This window comes from Schistocerca cancellata, chromosome 1 (genome assembly GCF_023864275.1).
Source record: "Schistocerca cancellata isolate TAMUIC-IGC-003103 chromosome 1, iqSchCanc2.1, whole genome shotgun sequence".
Taxonomy (NCBI): Eukaryota; Metazoa; Arthropoda; class Insecta; order Orthoptera; family Acrididae; genus Schistocerca; species Schistocerca cancellata.
The window spans coordinates 364,502,251-364,522,223 of NC_064626.1; the positions used below are offsets into that span (position 1 = coordinate 364,502,251).

The 19,973-nt window shown below is 37.9% G+C and overlaps 1 protein-coding gene across 2 annotated transcripts in view; it reads left to right on the forward strand.

Annotated features, from left to right (window-relative positions):
• Positions 1 to 19,973, forward strand: part of LOC126174640 (myoneurin-like) — a 136,941-nt gene that overhangs the window by 91,185 nt on the left and 25,783 nt on the right. For both annotated transcript variants that reach the window (XM_049921050.1, XM_049921051.1), the window contains exons 8-9: positions 4,631 to 4,780; positions 13,913 to 14,058. In XM_049921050.1, the coding sequence (XP_049777007.1) occupies positions 4,631 to 4,780; positions 13,913 to 14,058 (296 nt within the window). The remainder of the gene's footprint in view (positions 1 to 4,630; positions 4,781 to 13,912; positions 14,059 to 19,973) is intronic.

Consider the following 19,973-nt stretch of genomic DNA (forward strand, 5'->3'; position numbering starts at 1 on the left):
TCAAAGAAATCCTTTTTTCTGATTGATACCTGTAATTTTCTCTTCACGGGAATGTAGCTCATAGTTTTGCCTTTTGTACTCTATATTTTCTTTGACTTAGGCGGAGATCTTTCTCAGAATCTTCAATTATTTTGCATTTGGTTGTCCTTTATTATGGATTTTGAGGCTTTCTGCTGCATGTAGTGCATCAGGGATGAATAATTGCGCAGCACTGTTTAAGGTAGGCATTGGTGGCTACTGATCATTTATAATAAACACCTTTGTTATCGTCAAACAATGGAAAATCCAGGAAGAACTGTAGCAGTATTATGAAAAGGATAGTTGCTACTCACCATAAAGTGGAGCTGATGAGTTGCAGATTGGCACAACAAAAATACTGTCAGAAAATGACATGTGCATGTGCGCTCACTCACACACACACACACACACACACACACACACACACACACGACCACAGTCTCTGGCAACTGAAGTCAGACACCATGGTCATGTGTGTGTGGGTGTGTGTGTGTGTGTGTGTGTGTGTGTGCCGAAAGCTCATTTTGCGACAGTCTTTTCGTTGTGCCAACCTGCAAGTCAGCATCTCCACCTTCAGTACAGTGTAACATTACTCCTATCTTGTTGAAACATGTATGATAGGGTCCTTTCTCAGATATATTGAACTTTATCCAATATGCTAAGTCTTTAAAATTTTCTACCTGCTTTATTTTTCCCCCAATCTGCCAGTATTGTGTATGGGGTGTGTGAAGAATGACTACTTAAGTGTCTCTGTGCATAGTAATATTAATCTAATTTTGTCTTCGTGATCTCCATGAGAGTGATATGTAGGAGGCTGAAGAATATCTCTGGATTCTTCACTTAATGCTGGCTCTTGTAATTTTGTAACTAGGCTTTCCGGAGATAATTTACATCAATCTTCAAGACTCTGCCAGTTTAGGTTTTTCAGTTTTTCTGTAATTTTTTCCACAGGTTAAACTGACCTGTGAACATTCATCATGCCCTTCTTTTAATATTCCATGTTAGTCCTATTACATACAGGTCGCACAGCTGGATCAATATTCTAAGATCAGGTGCACAAGTGAATTGTACGCAGTCGCCTTTGCAGACTGGCTGCATTTTCCCGCCCTCATCTCGTGGTCGTGCGGTAGCGTTCTCGCTTCCCACGCCCGGGTTCCCGGTTTCGATTCCCGGCGGGGTCAGGGATTTTCTCTGCCTCGTGATGGCTGGGTGTTGTGTGCTGTCCTTAGGTTAGTTAGGTTTAAGTAGTTCTAAGTTCTAGGGGACTTATGACCACAGCAGTTGAGTCCCATAGTGCTCAGAGCCATTTGAACCATTTTTTGCATTTTCCCAATACCCTGCGAATGAACTGAAGTTTGTCTCCTGCCGTACCTATGACTAAGCCTATGAAATCATTCCATTTCACATACCTACAAATCGTCAAGTCTGGATATTTGTAAGAGTTGACTGATTCTAATTGTGAATAATTACTGATATTTCAGTCATATCAAGATCTGACAAAATTTGTCAACCTTTTTTTGGACAGTATTTCATTATAGAAAACTGTATTATCTGCAAAAAGTCTAATGTTACTATAATGTTATATGCAAGGACATTATATACAACATGAATAGTGAGGTTCCCAAAACAGTTCCCTAGAGCATGCCTGAATTTACTTCAACATCTCTCAATGACTCTCAATACAAGATAACCTGTTGCGTCCTTGCTAAGAAATCCTCAGTCTAGTCACATATTACGCTTTTTATCCCATATGATATTCCAATTTTCTGTCTGATGTCTTGTGGCAACCTGTTTTAGACTTTTGCATCAGGATTCTGAACCTTAGTTAGTGCACAGTGCATAGGGAACTTATTTTTACTTCAATATTGTAGTTATGAATTTCCTAGTTTGTCCTAAATTCATTGTTAGTATTAATGAAAAATGCCATTTAGAAAATAAATGTAATGGCACGTTAGTGTAGGAATCCCAAGACCTTTGAAAAGGTTTCTGCACTCTCAGCTTTATATAATACTCTTACTGCAGGTTTCTGTGGAATAAATAAATTTTTTGCTGTAGCTATATTGTCCTAAAATATTATGCCACAGCACAGCATTCAGTGTAAGTAAGCAAAGTATGCCAGCAATCCCATCTGTATATGACACAATGAGAGAGACTTCTAAGTGAAAAACAAGCAGAACTGAGTGATGTGATTAACCTATCTAACATGCTGGTGCCACCTCAACTTCTTATGTGTCCAAGTGCCTTGGAACTTCACACATGGAGGGAGCCTCATCCAGTGTGTACTTATTACTTTGTACTTCTACTTTCAAACTTAATCTTATTCCTACTTCCAAAATCTCTCCTTAAAATTTTACTTTGTAGGTACCACAATTAAACCAATTATGCTGTTTAGAGTAACCACTTCCATAATTAAAATGTAGTTACAGTTTTTAAATCTCTCTTTACAGTGACTCCTTTGATGCCCAAATTTGTAAAATGTCATTTGATCAGATAATTTTTAACTACATATTGTTTCCAGCAGTCTTTGGGTATTTATAATTTCCATTCAGTTATGGGTAAATTTTATGTACAACAATCTGTTTTTATTATATACACTGATTTTTATAAACAGTTTAATCTATGATAATCATTGTACAGTTAAAGTTATTTTAAAAAATCAAGCTGTTATGCCAGATCACGTAACTAATGAGGAGGTATTGAATAGGATTGGGGAGAAGAGAAGTTTGTGGCACAACTTGACTAGAAGAAGGGATCGGTTGGTAGGACATGTTTTGAGGCATCAAGGGATCACAAATTTAGCATTGGAGGGCAGTGTGGAGGGTAAAAATCGTAGAGGGAGACCAAGAGATGAATACACTAAGCAGATTCAGAAGGATGTAGGTTGCAGTAGATACTGGGAGATGAAGAAGCTTGCACAGGATAGAGTAGCATGGAGAGCTGCATCAAACCAGTCTCAGGACTGAAGACCACAACAACAACAACATGCCATGATCAAGCTGATTTTCTTGATAAACCCGTCAGTATGACAGCACAAAAAATTTCAATCTTTGTAACATTTCTGGTGATGAAAGCTTATATTTTATAACCATATACTCAGAACACTTCAAAAGTAAAAATTGTAATCAGTAACAAATGCACAGGGGATTTAAGAAGTAGGAAATATACATTTATTGTTGAATAGAGTGCAATATTAAAATGATGAAATAACTAAGATTTTGCTTCATTATTTGTGCTATAGCAAGACCTAACTTTGTTTGCTTTGTGACAAACTAGCACAGCACAATTAAAGGCACAATTTTATGTGAAGTCGGTATAAACACAAAAAATAAATAAATAAAGTGCATCCACCTACCCAGCATACTGTCTATGTCATGGCATGGTATACATGATCAATCAGTGTTGATCAGAATTTACATGTGCCTATCCACATATTTGTAGAAAAAAAAGTGCAGCACTGGAGGGCTAGCTACTTGAAACATTGCTCATGTCATTTACTAGCTGACATGCATTCACAGCACAGCATTCTACATTGGGATGGCCTCCACCAAACTGGCAATACACATGAATGGGTGCTGATGATGTGTATGCCTTGGGGATTTCTAGTACCCACTTGCTGATCATGCTATACAGCTTGTCTGAGGATACCTTAGTAGTTGCTGTACCACAAGTTTATTTTCGATCCTGTCACCCAGTAACATTTTCCATGATCTCAGAAGATGAGACCTTGCTGTCCAATATATTTATCCTCTTATCTCATCTTCCTCCTTGCCTCATCCTACATTAACCTACCTCCAGTATTGCTTTGTAAAATTTCATTTTCTGCCTTTGTTGGTGATCCTTTCTTCTCCATTTACTATACTATACTTGTATTACTCTCACCTCCTTCCATACTCGAGTTTACTTATCAGCCTACAACACCCTCTTCTCTTGTCATCTCTGAACTGCTGGTGACTGCTTTCTGATGTGGTATCTTTGATCTCATAGTCTCTTTTATGTCATTTTGTTCATATTTAGGTCCCTCATTTGACCTGAATCCTGAATGCTCTGTTCTCCATCCCCTCCTGCAATCTTCTTTTCTCCACTGAAATAGGAGCTTGTAGTTTTAGAAAAATACAAACACTATACTCAGATTTACAGCTCCTGATGGTAAGTACAGGCCAATTCATAAGTTTCTGGATGAATTTAACAGATTTCTGAATGTATTTATTCTTGTCTTACAATTAAGAGCATAGTTATCTGTTGCCTTGCAAAGATGTATATAATGGTACTGGAAGAGTGTGGCATTTTTATTGTTACTATATCCCTGTATTTTTTTAAATTGCGAAAGCCTCTAACCAGCTGACAAACCTATGCACAAAGCTTCAATTGGTTTAGTTAATGTCTGTCTGTCCCAGAAGAAACTAAAAGTTTACCAAATCTGGAAATGAAACTATTTTCTGGCTTTAGAAAAATGAATTGTATTTACTGACCTCTATGATTGCTCCCAGGCACAGAAAATCTCCTTTTCATTTTCACAAACTGGTTTCAGTTATGTAATATTTATAATAAACTGTAAACAACCAGAGCTAAATAAGAAAATATTTGAACCAGATACAATATATTATCATTCCAGGTGACATTTGTGGGAAGGCCTTCTCCAATACCACCAGCTTAGAACATCATCTCATCACTCACAGTTCAGATCGGCCATATATGTGTGATTCTTGTGGATTTTCTACTAAATATATGAGTCATCTGATTGCACACAAACGAATTCATACAGGTATGTAATCTACCAATCTTTATAGAAAAATGATGAAATTTTATCAGTCTTCATGGGAAGGTATATGAAAAGCTTCAGAGAGGCCAAAATAAAGCTGGTCCAGAAAATATTTACAATGAAGCTGATGTGGGTTTGGGCATTGTTAACGAACTTTGAGCATATGTGACCTTTCAGTTTGAAAAATCACAGGGAGAGAGATCAGGTGATCAAAGTGACTAGCAGACTGTACTGCCTCCACTGACTGTCCTCTGCTCACCAAACACCTCATGCACTCACATCAAGATTGTCAAAGTGGTGTGAGTTGTTGATCCATCTTTCTGAAAATATCAATACAATCATTCATCTTATACTGAGTTGAGCCACATATGGATTAAACAGTTCCTGGACCTACCACTTAGAATGAAACAGTTTGGTGGAAGAGATTGTGGAACAGCACTTCAAGTACTGATGAGGATTTTCTCATGCTAATGGAATGTGTTCTGTGAGGTCACATACCCAAACAGGCTGAACCACACCTCGTGAAAGGAAATGAAAAACTGATCATCCAAAAGTACTGTTACCACTTAACTCAGAAATCGCCAGCTGAACTCAACATGCAAAAGTTTGTCTGTACGATTTAACTCCTGCACAGTAATAAATTTGTAAAGATTCAGATGAAGGTCATTTTTGATAATGTTTTGACATGTCAATCTCCTAATTCCCACTTGCACAGATAAATGGCATCATATTTTGTCCGGGCTTTCCATCACTTGAGCAATGTTTTCTGGTGTTTGAATTGTTTTCATATAATTACAGTTTTGGCAATCACAGAGCCCATTTTGTGCCATTTTGCCAGTAAGTTTTGCATTGAAAACTTTGCTGGAGCTTATGTAACAACACTTCCTATCTTAAACATTTGCGCAAACAATTCTACCATTTTCCATTAACTGTGCTTCGCATAACACTCAAAAGTGAAAATGCACTGTTTTATCATGAACAATATTTTGCATTACTTCAATATTAAAACATGTCTGCTCTTCTCAAGTGTACTGACAATGGAAAGAGCTCGGGACAGAGCATGTGGTACAAGTGCAGATGTGTTACAGCAGCTGATTGGTTCATTGAAATTACAGTTTCCAGCATTTTCTATAATGGGCAGCTCTGCTGTTCATCAACAAGGACCAACTCCATGTCAGTCTTATAAATATTTTCCAAGACAGTTTTGTTTTGCCCAGCCTGTGTAATAGTTTTCAGAAAGACAATTAGCAGAATGTAGGGGGCTTCAGAGCTGGGAAGAACAAAGGCTTAAAGCTATTATAGCTGTACTTGTGACTGGAAAGCAGACAGAATAAATTCAGATATATTCTTGAATGAAATTGGAGGAAGACAACACCAACACAAGGAAAGCATTACTGACCTGCTTGATGCTGGTTAAGTCTTGTGGAATTTTTTCTTTAGTCTTCCCCTGTGATTAGTTGATGTGGTGAACAGTTATTGAATAAATGTACACAACACTGTAGAATTTACATTTTCATTCTGTTCCTGTTTATTGACACTAAACTCAGTTACAATGATCAACTTATTTATAATTTGTTGTTATAGATTTCATGACATAGGTTGCTAATCTACACAAACTGCGAGTGGCCTTTCTAAATTATCAACAGGCAAAAACTAATAACTACATAATGTATAACATATGCATGGTCATATATTAAATGCTCACCCATGAGAGCCTGAAAATTACATGATGGAATATATATTCAGCTTAAAATATACACTCATTGAAAACTTGTTAATGACATAGAACTAACATACTACAAATGTGTGAATGCCTATTTAAAGATGCGGAAATTACAGAAATGATAAAATGTTAAAATATAAGTCTATTACAGTTTAGATATTACCATAAAAACAGAAATGGTAAAATATAAAAACACACAAAAGGCAGTGAAATAAACTCGTTTACCCAAAAGCTGTATAATTAGAAAATGGCGAAAGGTACTGTTTTATGAGTGGGAAGTTTTAACATACAAAGGTGTCTCCGAAGCTTGCTAAGATTTTTCTTGGGGCTCCAGGGGCTTCAGTTGCTGTGGCTGTTGCTAAACTCTAGTTGTCTTTTGCAACGGATGCCCTTTCTTAAACGCCAATAAATCTTTTCATATTGTCATCATACTTGAATGTTCAGTTCCCACTAACTGACGGGTCCTCCTGCAATGTGCTGTAGGATTGTGTTACAAATTGTTTTGATAGTCAATAGTGTAGGTTAGTGAAATGCTATAATTTACTGTTCACATTCTGTAATTTCTAATAAAATATGCAGAGACAAAACAAAGAAAACAAGTAAACACAAAAATGTCAATCACTAACCCAAATATTACTTTTAAAATAGTTGTGCTTAACTAGCTCTGCTGGAGGTGGTACACAATTGACTTTGTGTGACTGCTGTGGTCTGCTGTGGTTGAACTTTGAAATAAATTCACACATTAACTTTCAGGCGATGATACACATATTAAATTCTAATAAAAATGTCGCATTGTGCCATGCTTGGAACCGTAGGCACTGGAGACTATTTAACACGTTCACAGCCATGAGGTTGCCAAAGGCCTGATGCCATGGCTTGGTAGTGAAATGTCCATCACTATGTGTGTGGCAATCTATGTGTTAATGGAACATGGAATTAAGCTACTTATATTGCAAGAAAGTGGAAAAAAAGGAAACTTGTGAAAAGCAAGAAACATTGATAAGAAGAAGTTCTTACTACCGTTCACTGAAACGGTGTCTAGCATGAGAAAAAATAAAATTCATGATGTTACTAAATATTTGTGGGTAAAAATATCAGAAACAGTGTAATGTTAAACACTATAATTTTTTCCCCTGTGGTGTTGTCTCTGCAAGTGTCCATACTTTAAAACACTGTAGAAAGAGAACCACTGCTCAGAATGATGTCAAATTTGAACAGCACATTAATGATGCAGGGTGGGACTGTTATGGGGAAAAACGACTTTAACCAATAGATGGTGCTGTAAGCTTCAGAGTACGCATACCAACAGACATGCAGGACATGGCTGTTCCTCAGTTTGCTTCAGACATGTCCAACATGACTGTCTCCATGGAGGATCACACACTGCTGGTAAAGCTTTTTTATAAGAATGGTGTCTATATGCCAATAACCCTGCAGAAGTTCTGGACATTCAGAGGTATGAAAAACAGGCATAGGTGTGATGTCTGCTAAGGGTCTGGAAAAAAGAATTACAAAATTTTAAATGACAAGTTTTTAGCACCTCATTCTGTCCCTGCAAACGTAAGTGTACAGTGGAATATAAGCATTCCATGTGAATAGTATTTGTCATTATTGTTACTCTTTGACATTAGTGAAATATAGACGATTCCATGCCTCTCTTAACAGTTAATTGTGCAGCCTTCCATGCTTGCAAGCTATCTTGTGTAGATGCGTTTTATGTGGAAAAAAATCTTCAATTCTACCAGATACCATATATTTGGTGACCACAATGATAACACAACAAAACAACTCCATCAGCTTCAGCGTTCTGCACCGCACCATAACGTGAACATTCCTTACATCTGCATCAGCCGGGCCGCACTCATTTTTACACGAAAACGGACAATCCACCAGTCACCACAGAGCCAGCTACAAGCAGCACAGTTAACAGGGTTACAATTAAACCCTCTGCTATTCTGGCAACATAACCTGTTGTTGTGGTTTGTGCAGCTTGAAAGCCAGTTCGTCCTTGCACAGATATCAGCAGACGGAACAAAGTATAGTTATGCAGTCGCAGCACTACCAGAGGACTTAGCTGCTGAGGTACAAGATATCCTTGCTGCACCACCCAATGCCGAATGTTATATGTCTATTAAGAATGCGCTAGTGACGCACTTATCATAGTCATAAGTGAAGTAACCAGAGAAGCTTTTTTGGACTGAGGAGCTCAGTGATTGAACCCTGTCACAACTTTTAAGTCACTTGTGCACACTGGCAAGCCACACAGTAAGCAATGACATGCTGTGCAATAATATTTAGTTGTCTCGATTACCCTCCAACACTCAAAAAATTCTGACAGTGTGCATGGATGATTTAAATGCACTAGCGCAAACAGCAGTCAGGATTTTCGAGATGTATCCCACAGCAAATGTGTCAACATGACACCATGGCAAGAGAGTATGTCTGCAGTGGCACTAGCATTGCTCCAGTCGCAATTAGCAGAGCTTACCATCCAAGTAGCCACATTACACACAACGCACACACGTCATCGACCGTGCCTCTGGTTGTCAAGAAGTTGTAACTGCTTGCCGTTGACACAAAATATGTGTTGACACCACAATAAATTGGGCAACAACATGCAAAACTGTACACCACCATGCAAATGGAAACACGAAGCGGAAAACGTAGCAGCAACAACTACTCATACCAGTAATGTATGTGGACTTTTTGTCACAGTCTGCAATATGAAAGTACAAACCTAGTGGACACAGGGGCAGAAGAACTCTAAGATTAAAACATACAGTCAGGCCACATTGTTTGTTAAGCTTGACTACGCTGTACATTTGAGTGGCACTTCACGGTGGCGGATATATCGCAGCCTATCATAGAAGCTGATTTTTTATCTTTTTATGATCTGATACTTGACGTCTGACACAAGCTGCTGATTGATTCCACTACAACATTCATACTCCAGGGAAGGTGTGTTGCATCACTCCGATGACGGTACATGCGGTAGCAGGAGATGCACTGTACACATGATTGGTAAAAGAATGTCCAAAAATCAAGCAGCTGGTTAGACACACAACAGTATATCACATTTTAGCCACGCCAGGCGCACCATCTCACGCTGGGCCTAGATGTTTGATGCCAGAGCAGTTGCGAATGATGAAGCAGGAACTCCACAGCATGCTGTCAATGGGCATTTGCAGAGTTTTGAGTAGCAGTTGTGCAGTTCCGACCCATGTGGTACCCAAGAAGAGGAACGGATGGTGTCCATGTAATGATTACTGACAGCTCAATGCGAGGACCATCCCGGATCGGTACCCGGTTCCACATAGAAGACTTCTCTCCCAGTGTTCATGGAAAGGCAATATTTTCCACTGTTGATCTAGTCCAAGCGCTGTACTGCAACAACTGGTCGAGCATCATTGGTTGCCCATAGTATTCTTCAGTCAGAACTTGTCACCTTCATAGCAAGCTTGGACAACCTATGACAACGAACTGCATCCAGCTTATGCCACATTCAAGAAATTCAGGTATTTTTTAGAAGGGCTGACAGTTCATTATTTATACAGATCACAGGCTGCTAATATACACCTTTGCTGTAAAACCAGAGAAAGCATCGCAGAGGCAACTATGCCATTTAGATTCCAATGGCCAATTCACCACCTGCATTGTTTACAGACAAGGGAAGCTGAACATACCAGCAGATGTGCTATCATGTGTAGAGGCTGTGAACGTGACAGCAGACACCTGCTCACATGTTGAAGCTGTAAAGGCTGCTGTTGACTTTGATGCTCTTGCACAATCTAGCACATCTAGGAGCACGAGCCACTATTAGATTGGTGAAACAAAGTTTTGTCTGGCCTGGAATGCTTGCAGACTGCAAAACATTTGTCAAGCAATGCATTGCATGTTAGAGGAACAAGATTACACAGTGTGACATAGCACCAATAGTCGCATTTCTGTCACCGAATCACGAAAATGTGCATGTCGATATCATAGGCCCGCCCATAGTCTCAGAAGGCTATAATTATTGTCTTACAGTTGAGGATCAATTTACCAGGTGGCCCCATGAAGGATATCAGACCTGAAACCATGGCGCAGACATTTTTTCACGGTTGGATCACCCGATTCGGTGCACTACAGCAGATTATCACAGACCACATTGACAATTGACAGTTTGAGGCCTTCCTTTTCAGAGCATTAGCTACATTATTAGGCATGAAGTTTATATGCACCACAGCCTATCATCCTGCATAAAATAGTTGAACACCTTCATCACCAACTGAAAGCAGCTCTATGATGTCACATAATGCAGAAGTGGATGGAGACAGGAAACCGCTATGTCTGGCAGGTGAATTCTTGCACAGCATGGCAGATAATACAGTCAATGCATCAGACTTTGCTACTAGATTATGAGAGGACATAAATCAGCGGAGACCAATGGCACCCAGAAGTCAGGCTGGGAGACACTCATTTGTGTTCACAGATCTTGAGAACAGCACACATGTTTTCTTATGCAGTTATGCAGTACCCAAGCCATTGCTGTCACTGTACAATGGACCATATCCAGTGATTAGGAGAGGTGGCCACACATTCCAGTTTAGAGTAAATAGTATGCCTACCACCGTCGCACTTGACTGACTCAAGCCCGCATTCTTTGACACATTGGACACAGCTAGGACTGCAGGAGGTGAACGAGAAGATATGAATGTAGCACTAGAAAATGTTCCCGTACACCACAGCCACCATGTATGCTAGGTGTGTCGGAGAAGAAAACAACACCAAAGACTGGTACCTCACATCCTGCTGGAACCACTGGCTCCAGTGGCACAATGCCAGGTTTCAAGAAAGCAGTGGTAACGCATGCAGGACGACATGTGATGTTTAATCTGTGACATCATTAACACTTGGGGGTGAGTCATGCAGCATCTCATTCTGTCCCCGCAAAGGCGAGTGTACAATGGTATATAAACATTCCATATGGCTAGTATTTTTCATTATAGTTACTCTTTGACATTAGTGATATAGATGATTCCCTGCCTCGCTTAACAGTTAATTGTTCAGCTTTCCATGCTTGCAAGCTATCCTGTATAGGTTCTTTAAAAGTTCAATGTGGCAGAGGGAGGAAAGCAGTTGATCCAATGTCTGTGAATGATGTGGCCACAGCATTGCAGGAAGGATTGAGTGGTGGTGTGCAAACATGCCATATATGGGGAATTGCCTGAACATTGGACATACCTGTGAGCACAGTGCATAAAATCCTATGAAATATCCTGCTTTGCTATCCACACACAACCACCCATGTTCAAGAATTACTTCATGCTGACTTGCCAGCGCAACAAATGTTTAGTCTGGAATTTCAGGCTTGACCTGGAAGTGGACAGTGAATGGCCATGGAACATTCTGTGGACAGATGAAGCCCATTTCCATCTCCCAGGACAATTGCAGAACATGGGAAACATAAAACTTGCATGCACATCAACCAGTACCCCTTCATTCTGCAAAGGTGTCTGTGTGGTGTGAGACGATAACATCATTTATTGTAGAGCCGTATTTTTTCAAGGAGATGAATCCTGCGGAAAATGTTATGAGAGTCTTTTGCACACCAAAGTCATTACAACACTCCACAGCATGGACAGTGGATGCTGCAGAGGCAACTTCAAAAATGTCAGGCTTCTCAGCCATTATTTCTCTACAGCCTGACTGTCCAGTACACTTGATCTTAATCCATATGACTCCTGGCTGTGGGGTTATCTAAAAGATGATGTGCTAAGTGTTCCAATTACAAATGTTGCTGAATTGAAGGCACACATTGCGCAACACATTCTGAATGTGACCCATGAGACACTCCCACCTGTTGTGGAACATGCTATTTCTTGGTATCAGCTTGTGGCAGAAATTAGTGGACAACATATTGAACATGTCTTGTGCCAGTCTCATGACAGTTAGAAACAGATTCATTTTAATTTTTATGTGGTTTTTGGACCCAGGACAATTAAAAACCAATTTAATTTTGTTTTGCATGTGGTTTCTGGCCACAGGACAATTAGAAACTGAATTTTTCCATCCAATGTCATACAACCTTGCTGTGGTGAATGGCCTTACCTAACAGTGCCACAGCTGTTGATTGCTGAACTTGTGCAGTCACGCACATTGAACAATATGGATGGTATAATGTGCAAACTCAAACTATAGACGTTATATTGTGATTCATCTGTCATTTGTAGCAACCCCATTTACATTAAGACACTTACTGCACCATCTATTGGTGAAATTTTCATTTTTTGTTCCATGACATTTCCTCTGCATCAATAATATGCTATTCAAATTTGATGTCATTCTGAGAAGTGGTTCTCTCTGAGCAGTGTTTTGAAACTGGAGCTTTAATTATGGATGTACTGTATATAATAATACATTAGATGTGGTACTGATAAATTGCTTACATAGATAAAAGCTACTAATTGTGAATGCTTGAACCAGTACTAATTGTGAATATTTGAACCAGTTTTGTACCTTCAAACATTTGGTCTATTCCATTTACAGGTATTCTATGTGTGACTAGTTCACTATTTATCCTCTTGTTTAAATGTTTATGTATTATATCATTCATTAAGCAAAAATTGTGTGTTTTACTTTCCCTTCTGTATTCTGTAAGTACTTTACCAGGAAAGGTTAAGTACAATATGAAGATAAATTTACTAAAGGTTTAGAAGTTTTGAAGACACACATTTGGGTGTTACTATCCAACTGTTGACTCTAAGAGTTTTGGTGCTTCTTTGTTGTACTTATCTACATTATTACATACTGCATTTGTTACTTGCTTTATTACGATGAATCAATGAGGAAACATATTTCATTTTAAAATGATTAATGGCTACTACAGATTCTTGATACTAAATCAAAATTACATATGTGGTTGTATAGCACACTACCTCATTATTATTTCACATGTAAATGTAAACATCACTGTAACAGATTTCCAGACTGATGTCTAATTATTGAAGTATGTGGACATTTGCCTGCTGTAAATGGTCAGACAAGAGACCCTTTTCCCCCTTGTTGCAATGAATTGTTGTTAACTAGAAGAGATGTTATATTATAATCTCATTAAGATCTCTGTAGCTATTACATACAGAGATTTTTGTCTCTGTAGAAGGTCATTTTTGACTGTATGGGTGTACTATAGATATATAATATCAAAAAGTACTTGGCTTCCTGACGATTTAGGTGTTTTGTGATGTTACAATGAATGTAATGTAATGTGTTGGGCACATAATGGAACATTGTCACTTATGAAGCTATTACTTCTTTATAAAAAAAAGAGACAATTTACTTACTCTCCATAGCAGTGTTTCAGATCATTGAAGTCTGATGATATGTGTGAACTGTGAGAGTTATTTCCATTAGCAAACTTTTTATTTTTTCAGGAGATGTATATCATTGCTCGTACCCACAATGCCAGTATTCAACAGCAAAGAAGTCACAGCTTGGATCTCATATACGAGTTCACGTAGAACAACGTCCCCACTCGTGTTCTACTTGTGGGCGAGGCTTCCTTGAAAAGAGCCATCTGGTAATGCATATTCCACTAAAATAACTCTCATGTTTATTTCAGATTTAGTATCAACATCTTGGATGGAAGAAGAGCTACTGTGGGATATATACAACTATTCAAAATGTTCGGATGATGTTTTCTTCTATGGAAAAGTTTGAGAGTGCGAAAAAGACAAATGACACTGATGTTATCATAATATTCATGTTTATTGTTCTTTTGCCTAAGATGCTGTGACAGCTTTAGACATACATTTCTAGGATTTTGCATCATAAGTGAAATGTTCACCATGAGCTGTAAGGGTGTTGCAGACATGGAACACTTTCTCTTAATTGCACTGAAATGTACTTCTACAGAACCGAATAACCCAGAATTATGAACATTATTAGTTCTTTTATCACAATAGCCAGTCTCATGGAAAGATTCAAAATGTTTACTGAATGTTTCACATGGTTCTGATGACTTTGAGTGAGATTGTTAAACAGCAGATAAATATTACCAGCAACATAAAATTAAACTGGGCTGAGGACCATTTGATACACTATCTGATCAAAAGTATCTGGTCATCCCTATGTAGGACCACTAAATGTCATGAGAAGTGGACCTATCAGTGTAAAATGTGTTTGGGAGTATTGTGTTGTCAGTAAAAAAGCAGTAACAGTAGAATGGGTCAATCAGTTCACTGATTTCGAATGTGGACAAGTCCTCGGATGTCACCTGAGTAACATATCCATCAGGGACATATCGACCCTTATAAAGCTGTCCAAGTCAACTGTGGGTGATATGATTCTGATGTAGAAATGCAAAGGAACAAAAACAGCTAAACCAAGAACAGGCAGACCCCATGTAGTAACAGACAGGGACTGTCAAACATTGTGGAGGGTGGCTGTAAAATACTGCATGAATTCAGTCGAGTAGGTCAATCATGCTTTACATAATGCTACCAGCACTCCAACTAGCACAATGGCTGTTCATAGGGAGTTAAAAAGAATGTGGTCCAGTGGTTGAGCAGCAAATCATAAATCACACGTTTCTGTATTCAGTGCGTGCAATGCTAAGTGACACTTGAGATCATGTAAGGAGTGAAGCCACTGGACAGTGGATGCCTGATAGTGACTGATTTAGAGTCATGAATCACAATATACACTGTGGCAATCCAATGGAAGAATTTTTGTTTGTTGAATGTCTGGAGAATGCTACCTACCAACATGTGTAGTGCCAACAGTGAAGTATGGAGTGTGTGGCGTCTTTCATGGTTAGGGTGTGGTCCCCTTATTGCACTTAAGAAAATGCTAAATACATGAGGATATGAACACAATTTACAGGATTGTGTACTGCAAGCAGTAGAGGAACATTTCAGAGACAATGATTGATGGTATCAGCATGACAATGTACGCTGCCATAAAGCAGCATCCATGTGACATTCCTGAAATGGACTGGCCCTCTCCAGAGTTCCAACCTGATCCCAATGGAACACTTTTCAGATGAGTTAGCTCAAGAAATCAGATCAACATCATTACTTTCTCTGGTTTTCGTTCTTCAGGAAAAATGGGTTGCCATTTGTCCACAGACATTCTTTAGACACCTCACAGAAAGTGTCTACTCCATAGTTCAAGCTATCATAAATGCGAAGTATGGACACACCCCACGTTGATGTCCAATAACAGGTGTCTGGATCTTTTTGATCAGATAATGTACAACATAAATGACTACCATATAAGTAATTAATTCAGGACCCAAAAGTAACATCTGTTGATTTATTAACTCCACTTATATAAATAATGTCATTAATTGCCCTGAACTATACTTCAACAGAACCGAATAGCCCAGAATTATGAACATTATTAGTTCTTTTATAACAACAGTCAGTCTCATGGAAAGATTCAAAATGTTTACTGAATGTTTCACATGGTTCTGATGAGTTTGAGTGAGATTGTTAAACTGCAGATAAATATTACCAGTAACATAAAACTAAATTGAGCTGAGGACCTTTTGATACACTGTCCAATCAAAAGTATCTGGTCACACCTATGTAGGACCACTAAATGTCGTGAGAAGTGGACCTACCAGTGTAAAAGAAGACTGAAAATGTTGGATTACAATTATGAATTAGGATGGATTGCTATTCACCATATAGAGAAGGCATTGAGAAGCAAAAAGGGACATTTAAAAGTAGATTGTTGGATGTTTTTGCTATTGTATAGAGTACTTCATCAGATAAAGGAACACATAGACATGTGCAGTTCACACACATGGCCACTGTTATCTCCGGACGATAATAATCGTATCAGATATCAAAGTCCATTCAGCCAAGACCAAATTATTTTAGATATTAATAACTAGCTCACTAAATTTTCAGTCAGTAACATATTTATAACATTTTGGTTTTCAAACTATATCAAGAAATATATTTCTGTAATTACAATTTGGTACAAGAATCAGAAAACATAACAGTTTTTTATGTACATCCATTCACTTAGATTTCAGATTTTTCTGTAGTTTGTCATGCAAAACATTCCATTTCAATAGCACTTTTCAAGACATAAAGTTACAAAACATTTGAAACCACTTCTCTGCTTCTTTTTTCTACAGAGTGAAAATATATATGTGATACCTAGTGTAAAAAAAAAAAAAATGGAGATGGAAAATTATAAGACTGTTTTTGTTGCACCAAAAGCAGAATTCACTAGTGAAAACTATAAAATTACAAGGGGATGCAATAGCTAGCAACAATTTACCTCAAGAAGGCAAAATTGCATTGCTGCAGATAGTCGCACATTAAGTTATGAAAGTTATTACATAACTATTGAAACTGTTAGTTTCTGTACTAAGGATAAAAACGGGATAGGTTTGGGAAAGAAGATCATGTCTCTCAGAGCTCACATTGAGAATGTTCACGTGTTGTAAGGTGGCTGCCCTCATTCCCACAACAGCCCTCTCAACCTGGGCTCTGAGTGAACTGCTTCTCTTTATCCAGACCTGCCCCATTTTCCTCTCTGGGGAAGAAAATCAGTTCCAAAAACAATGTGCAGTTTTTTCTACTTTTAAATGTGCCTATCAGCAGTACTGGAATATTGTCTTCTGAAGGCAAATATTTGCCAGCCATTCAGTTCCTTGTGATTCAGTTTTCTCAAGTGATTTTTTCTTTTTGATATAATTAACCTTTCTGACATTCTTCCTATAGTTTTGATCATGTAGTGTAATTCTTGCCTGTTGTCTTTTTTGTCATTTGATGGTCTCTTTTCTGTGCTCAGTTATCTTTTTTCCTATTTAACAAATCCTTTTCCCATGTTCAACAAACCTTTTATTTATTTCATAATTTTTTTCTCTACCCAGCAATATTTTCTGTTTGTCCCCTGACCATTTTTTATTACCATTCATTTTTCTTTGTTTACAAATCTTTTTAGAATTTTGACAATATATTTTCATTGTTTAGTGGTCTACTTTTCATTGTTTAGTGGTCTACTTTTCATTGTTTGGTGATCTTCTTTGCTGTCTCTTTGTAATGCTATTTGCTCCTCTACAATCTTAACAATGTCTTCAAAGAGTATCTTTGATTATTCGCCTGTCAACAATTTTTGGTATGTTCTTCCAGTGGGCAGTTGCCCGTTAATGGAGACTCTTCCCATTGTTCTACTACTGTTTCCCTTATAGGTGTTACTTTATTGACTCTAAGACATCCCCCCCACCACCACCCCCCCCCCCCCCCCCCTTCAATGATCTCATCCTTGTTCCCTTGCCTTATCCCAAATACCTACACTCCTTCTGAAAATGTATGTCATGGCATCCAAACGTTAGTACCACATAGTTTCCTTCTAACAAAGAAAGAAAAGAAGGAAGAAAGATTAGGGTTTAATGTCTACTCAGCAGTGAGACGTTGAGAAAAGGAGCACATGTTCAGATTGGAGAAAGAAATTGGCAGTGTACTTTTCAAGGGAATCATCCTGGGATTCGGAGATTCAGGGAGAAATGAAAAATATAAATCTGGATATCAAGTCAGGGATTTAAACTGCAGTCATCCCAAATAAGAGTACAGACTTTAATTCCCAGTTCCCGTCTCTTGCTGCAGCCATCTTCCCAAAAAACCCTTTTTGAACCATGTACTTAGCCCTTGCTCACCTTGTCCTTGATCTTTAAACTGTCCTACTAATCACCACTCCGAGCAGCTATGGACTTTATTTAAATCCTCAACTTTTCAGCCTCTGGATCTGCTAGCATATTCAGTGTAGTTCTTCTTAAAACTATGTTTAATAACTTTCGCATAATGCTGGAAATGGGAAGAAGTATCTGTGTAGTGTGATCTTTAAATAGTTGGTTGTACTTCAAAGCAGAAAAAAATGAATTTGCAAAATTGACTCTTATAAAAGATAAACACAATCCTATTTCCTTATGTTGAATTATTTTTATGTCAAAACACACATAAGAAAAATAAGTAAATCTTTTCTATGCGTTATTTTCATTGTGCAATTTTAATTAAAAGATGTGATTTAGAGGAACTGCAGAAAAGTTAAATGTGTATGCTTAGACAGATATGTAATCCCCACCTCTGACTCACTGGAATGTCTCTTTCTAATTATGTTTTCATGGAGTATGAATACTAATATTTTGTATTTAAGAACATTCTCTTAAATGTGATGTGAATTTGTATGCAGGCCAAGATTTGTAAACATTTGAAATTTAAAAGTAATTAACTATATGAAATCCCACAGGGAAATGTTGGTTAAATATCAGATTAGCAAACCTTACTTGTAAAGAAAATCAAAGCTCCACATTCTAGCCCAGATGGGCCACTGAGCGCTGACCAACTGCCAAGTCATCCTCTGTCAGAGTCATTGCTGGATGAAATATGAAGGGGTGTGGGGTCAACACTCTGCTCTCTTGCCCACTGTCAGTTTTCTTGACCCTGTAGCCACTACTTCTCATTTGCGTAGTTCTTCAATTGGCCTCAAGGAGGCTGAGTGCACCCTGTACTGGTCCTCTCACCAAGGAAATATCTCTGGCAGCAGACAAACCTTACTTGGTCCTCAAATTTTTTATGTTTTTAAGATGTAATTCATCAGTGTTGTTCCTTAAGTATGTGAAAAATACCAGACTAAATGATCTCTTACACTTCACATTAACTGGCAGGGTGAGTTGATTCTTGGGTAAAAGCAGGACAAGGATAAAGTAGTTTCACTGGGTCCATGTCCAGCAAAATTGCAAACAGATAATTTGGTTGATGACTGATTTCTTTCTTTCTCATTAAATTACATCATTCCTGCAAAAAAACACTTTCAGTGTTAGCCTTTTGTGTTTATGACATGGCATTGGAACAAGCAGCCAGTTGTCATGACAGAAATATTAACACTCTATGCTGAATGCTTATTGCAAAGAATATAAAAAGGTATTCACTGCGAATTTTATCAGTCTGTTTTTGGAATGGTTCTTTTTGTTACTGTTGCCTATAATAGGTTTAAATTGAGTTGAATCGTATTACATAATACTAGCAATCTAACTTGATAGGCTTTTGTGAACAGTAGTGCACTGTTTACATATTTTTAAATAATGCACATGTTTGCAGCCTGAAGTACAAATGCTTAATGCCAAATTAGAAGTTACATTCAAAACAAGAAAATAAAAGTTCAGAATAGTAACATCATGAGATAAAGTAGTTTCAGATTCTAACAGCAAAATGCTGAAAAAATAGGAACATTGTATGGATGAAAAAGCCATATGGATGAATGACTTTTTTACACAATAGTGAATGAACTTGATTTAATACTTGCTTTGTGATAATCTGACCCTCATGGGTACATTTTTGCTTTTTTACACTGAATTAGTTGGTTCTTTTCATTTGCTGTAGAACATGCATGCAATATTATATTGAACCTATTATGTTTCTTAAGGTAAGGCCAAATTAAGACGGGGCAATTTTTATTTTATTTATAATTATTTTT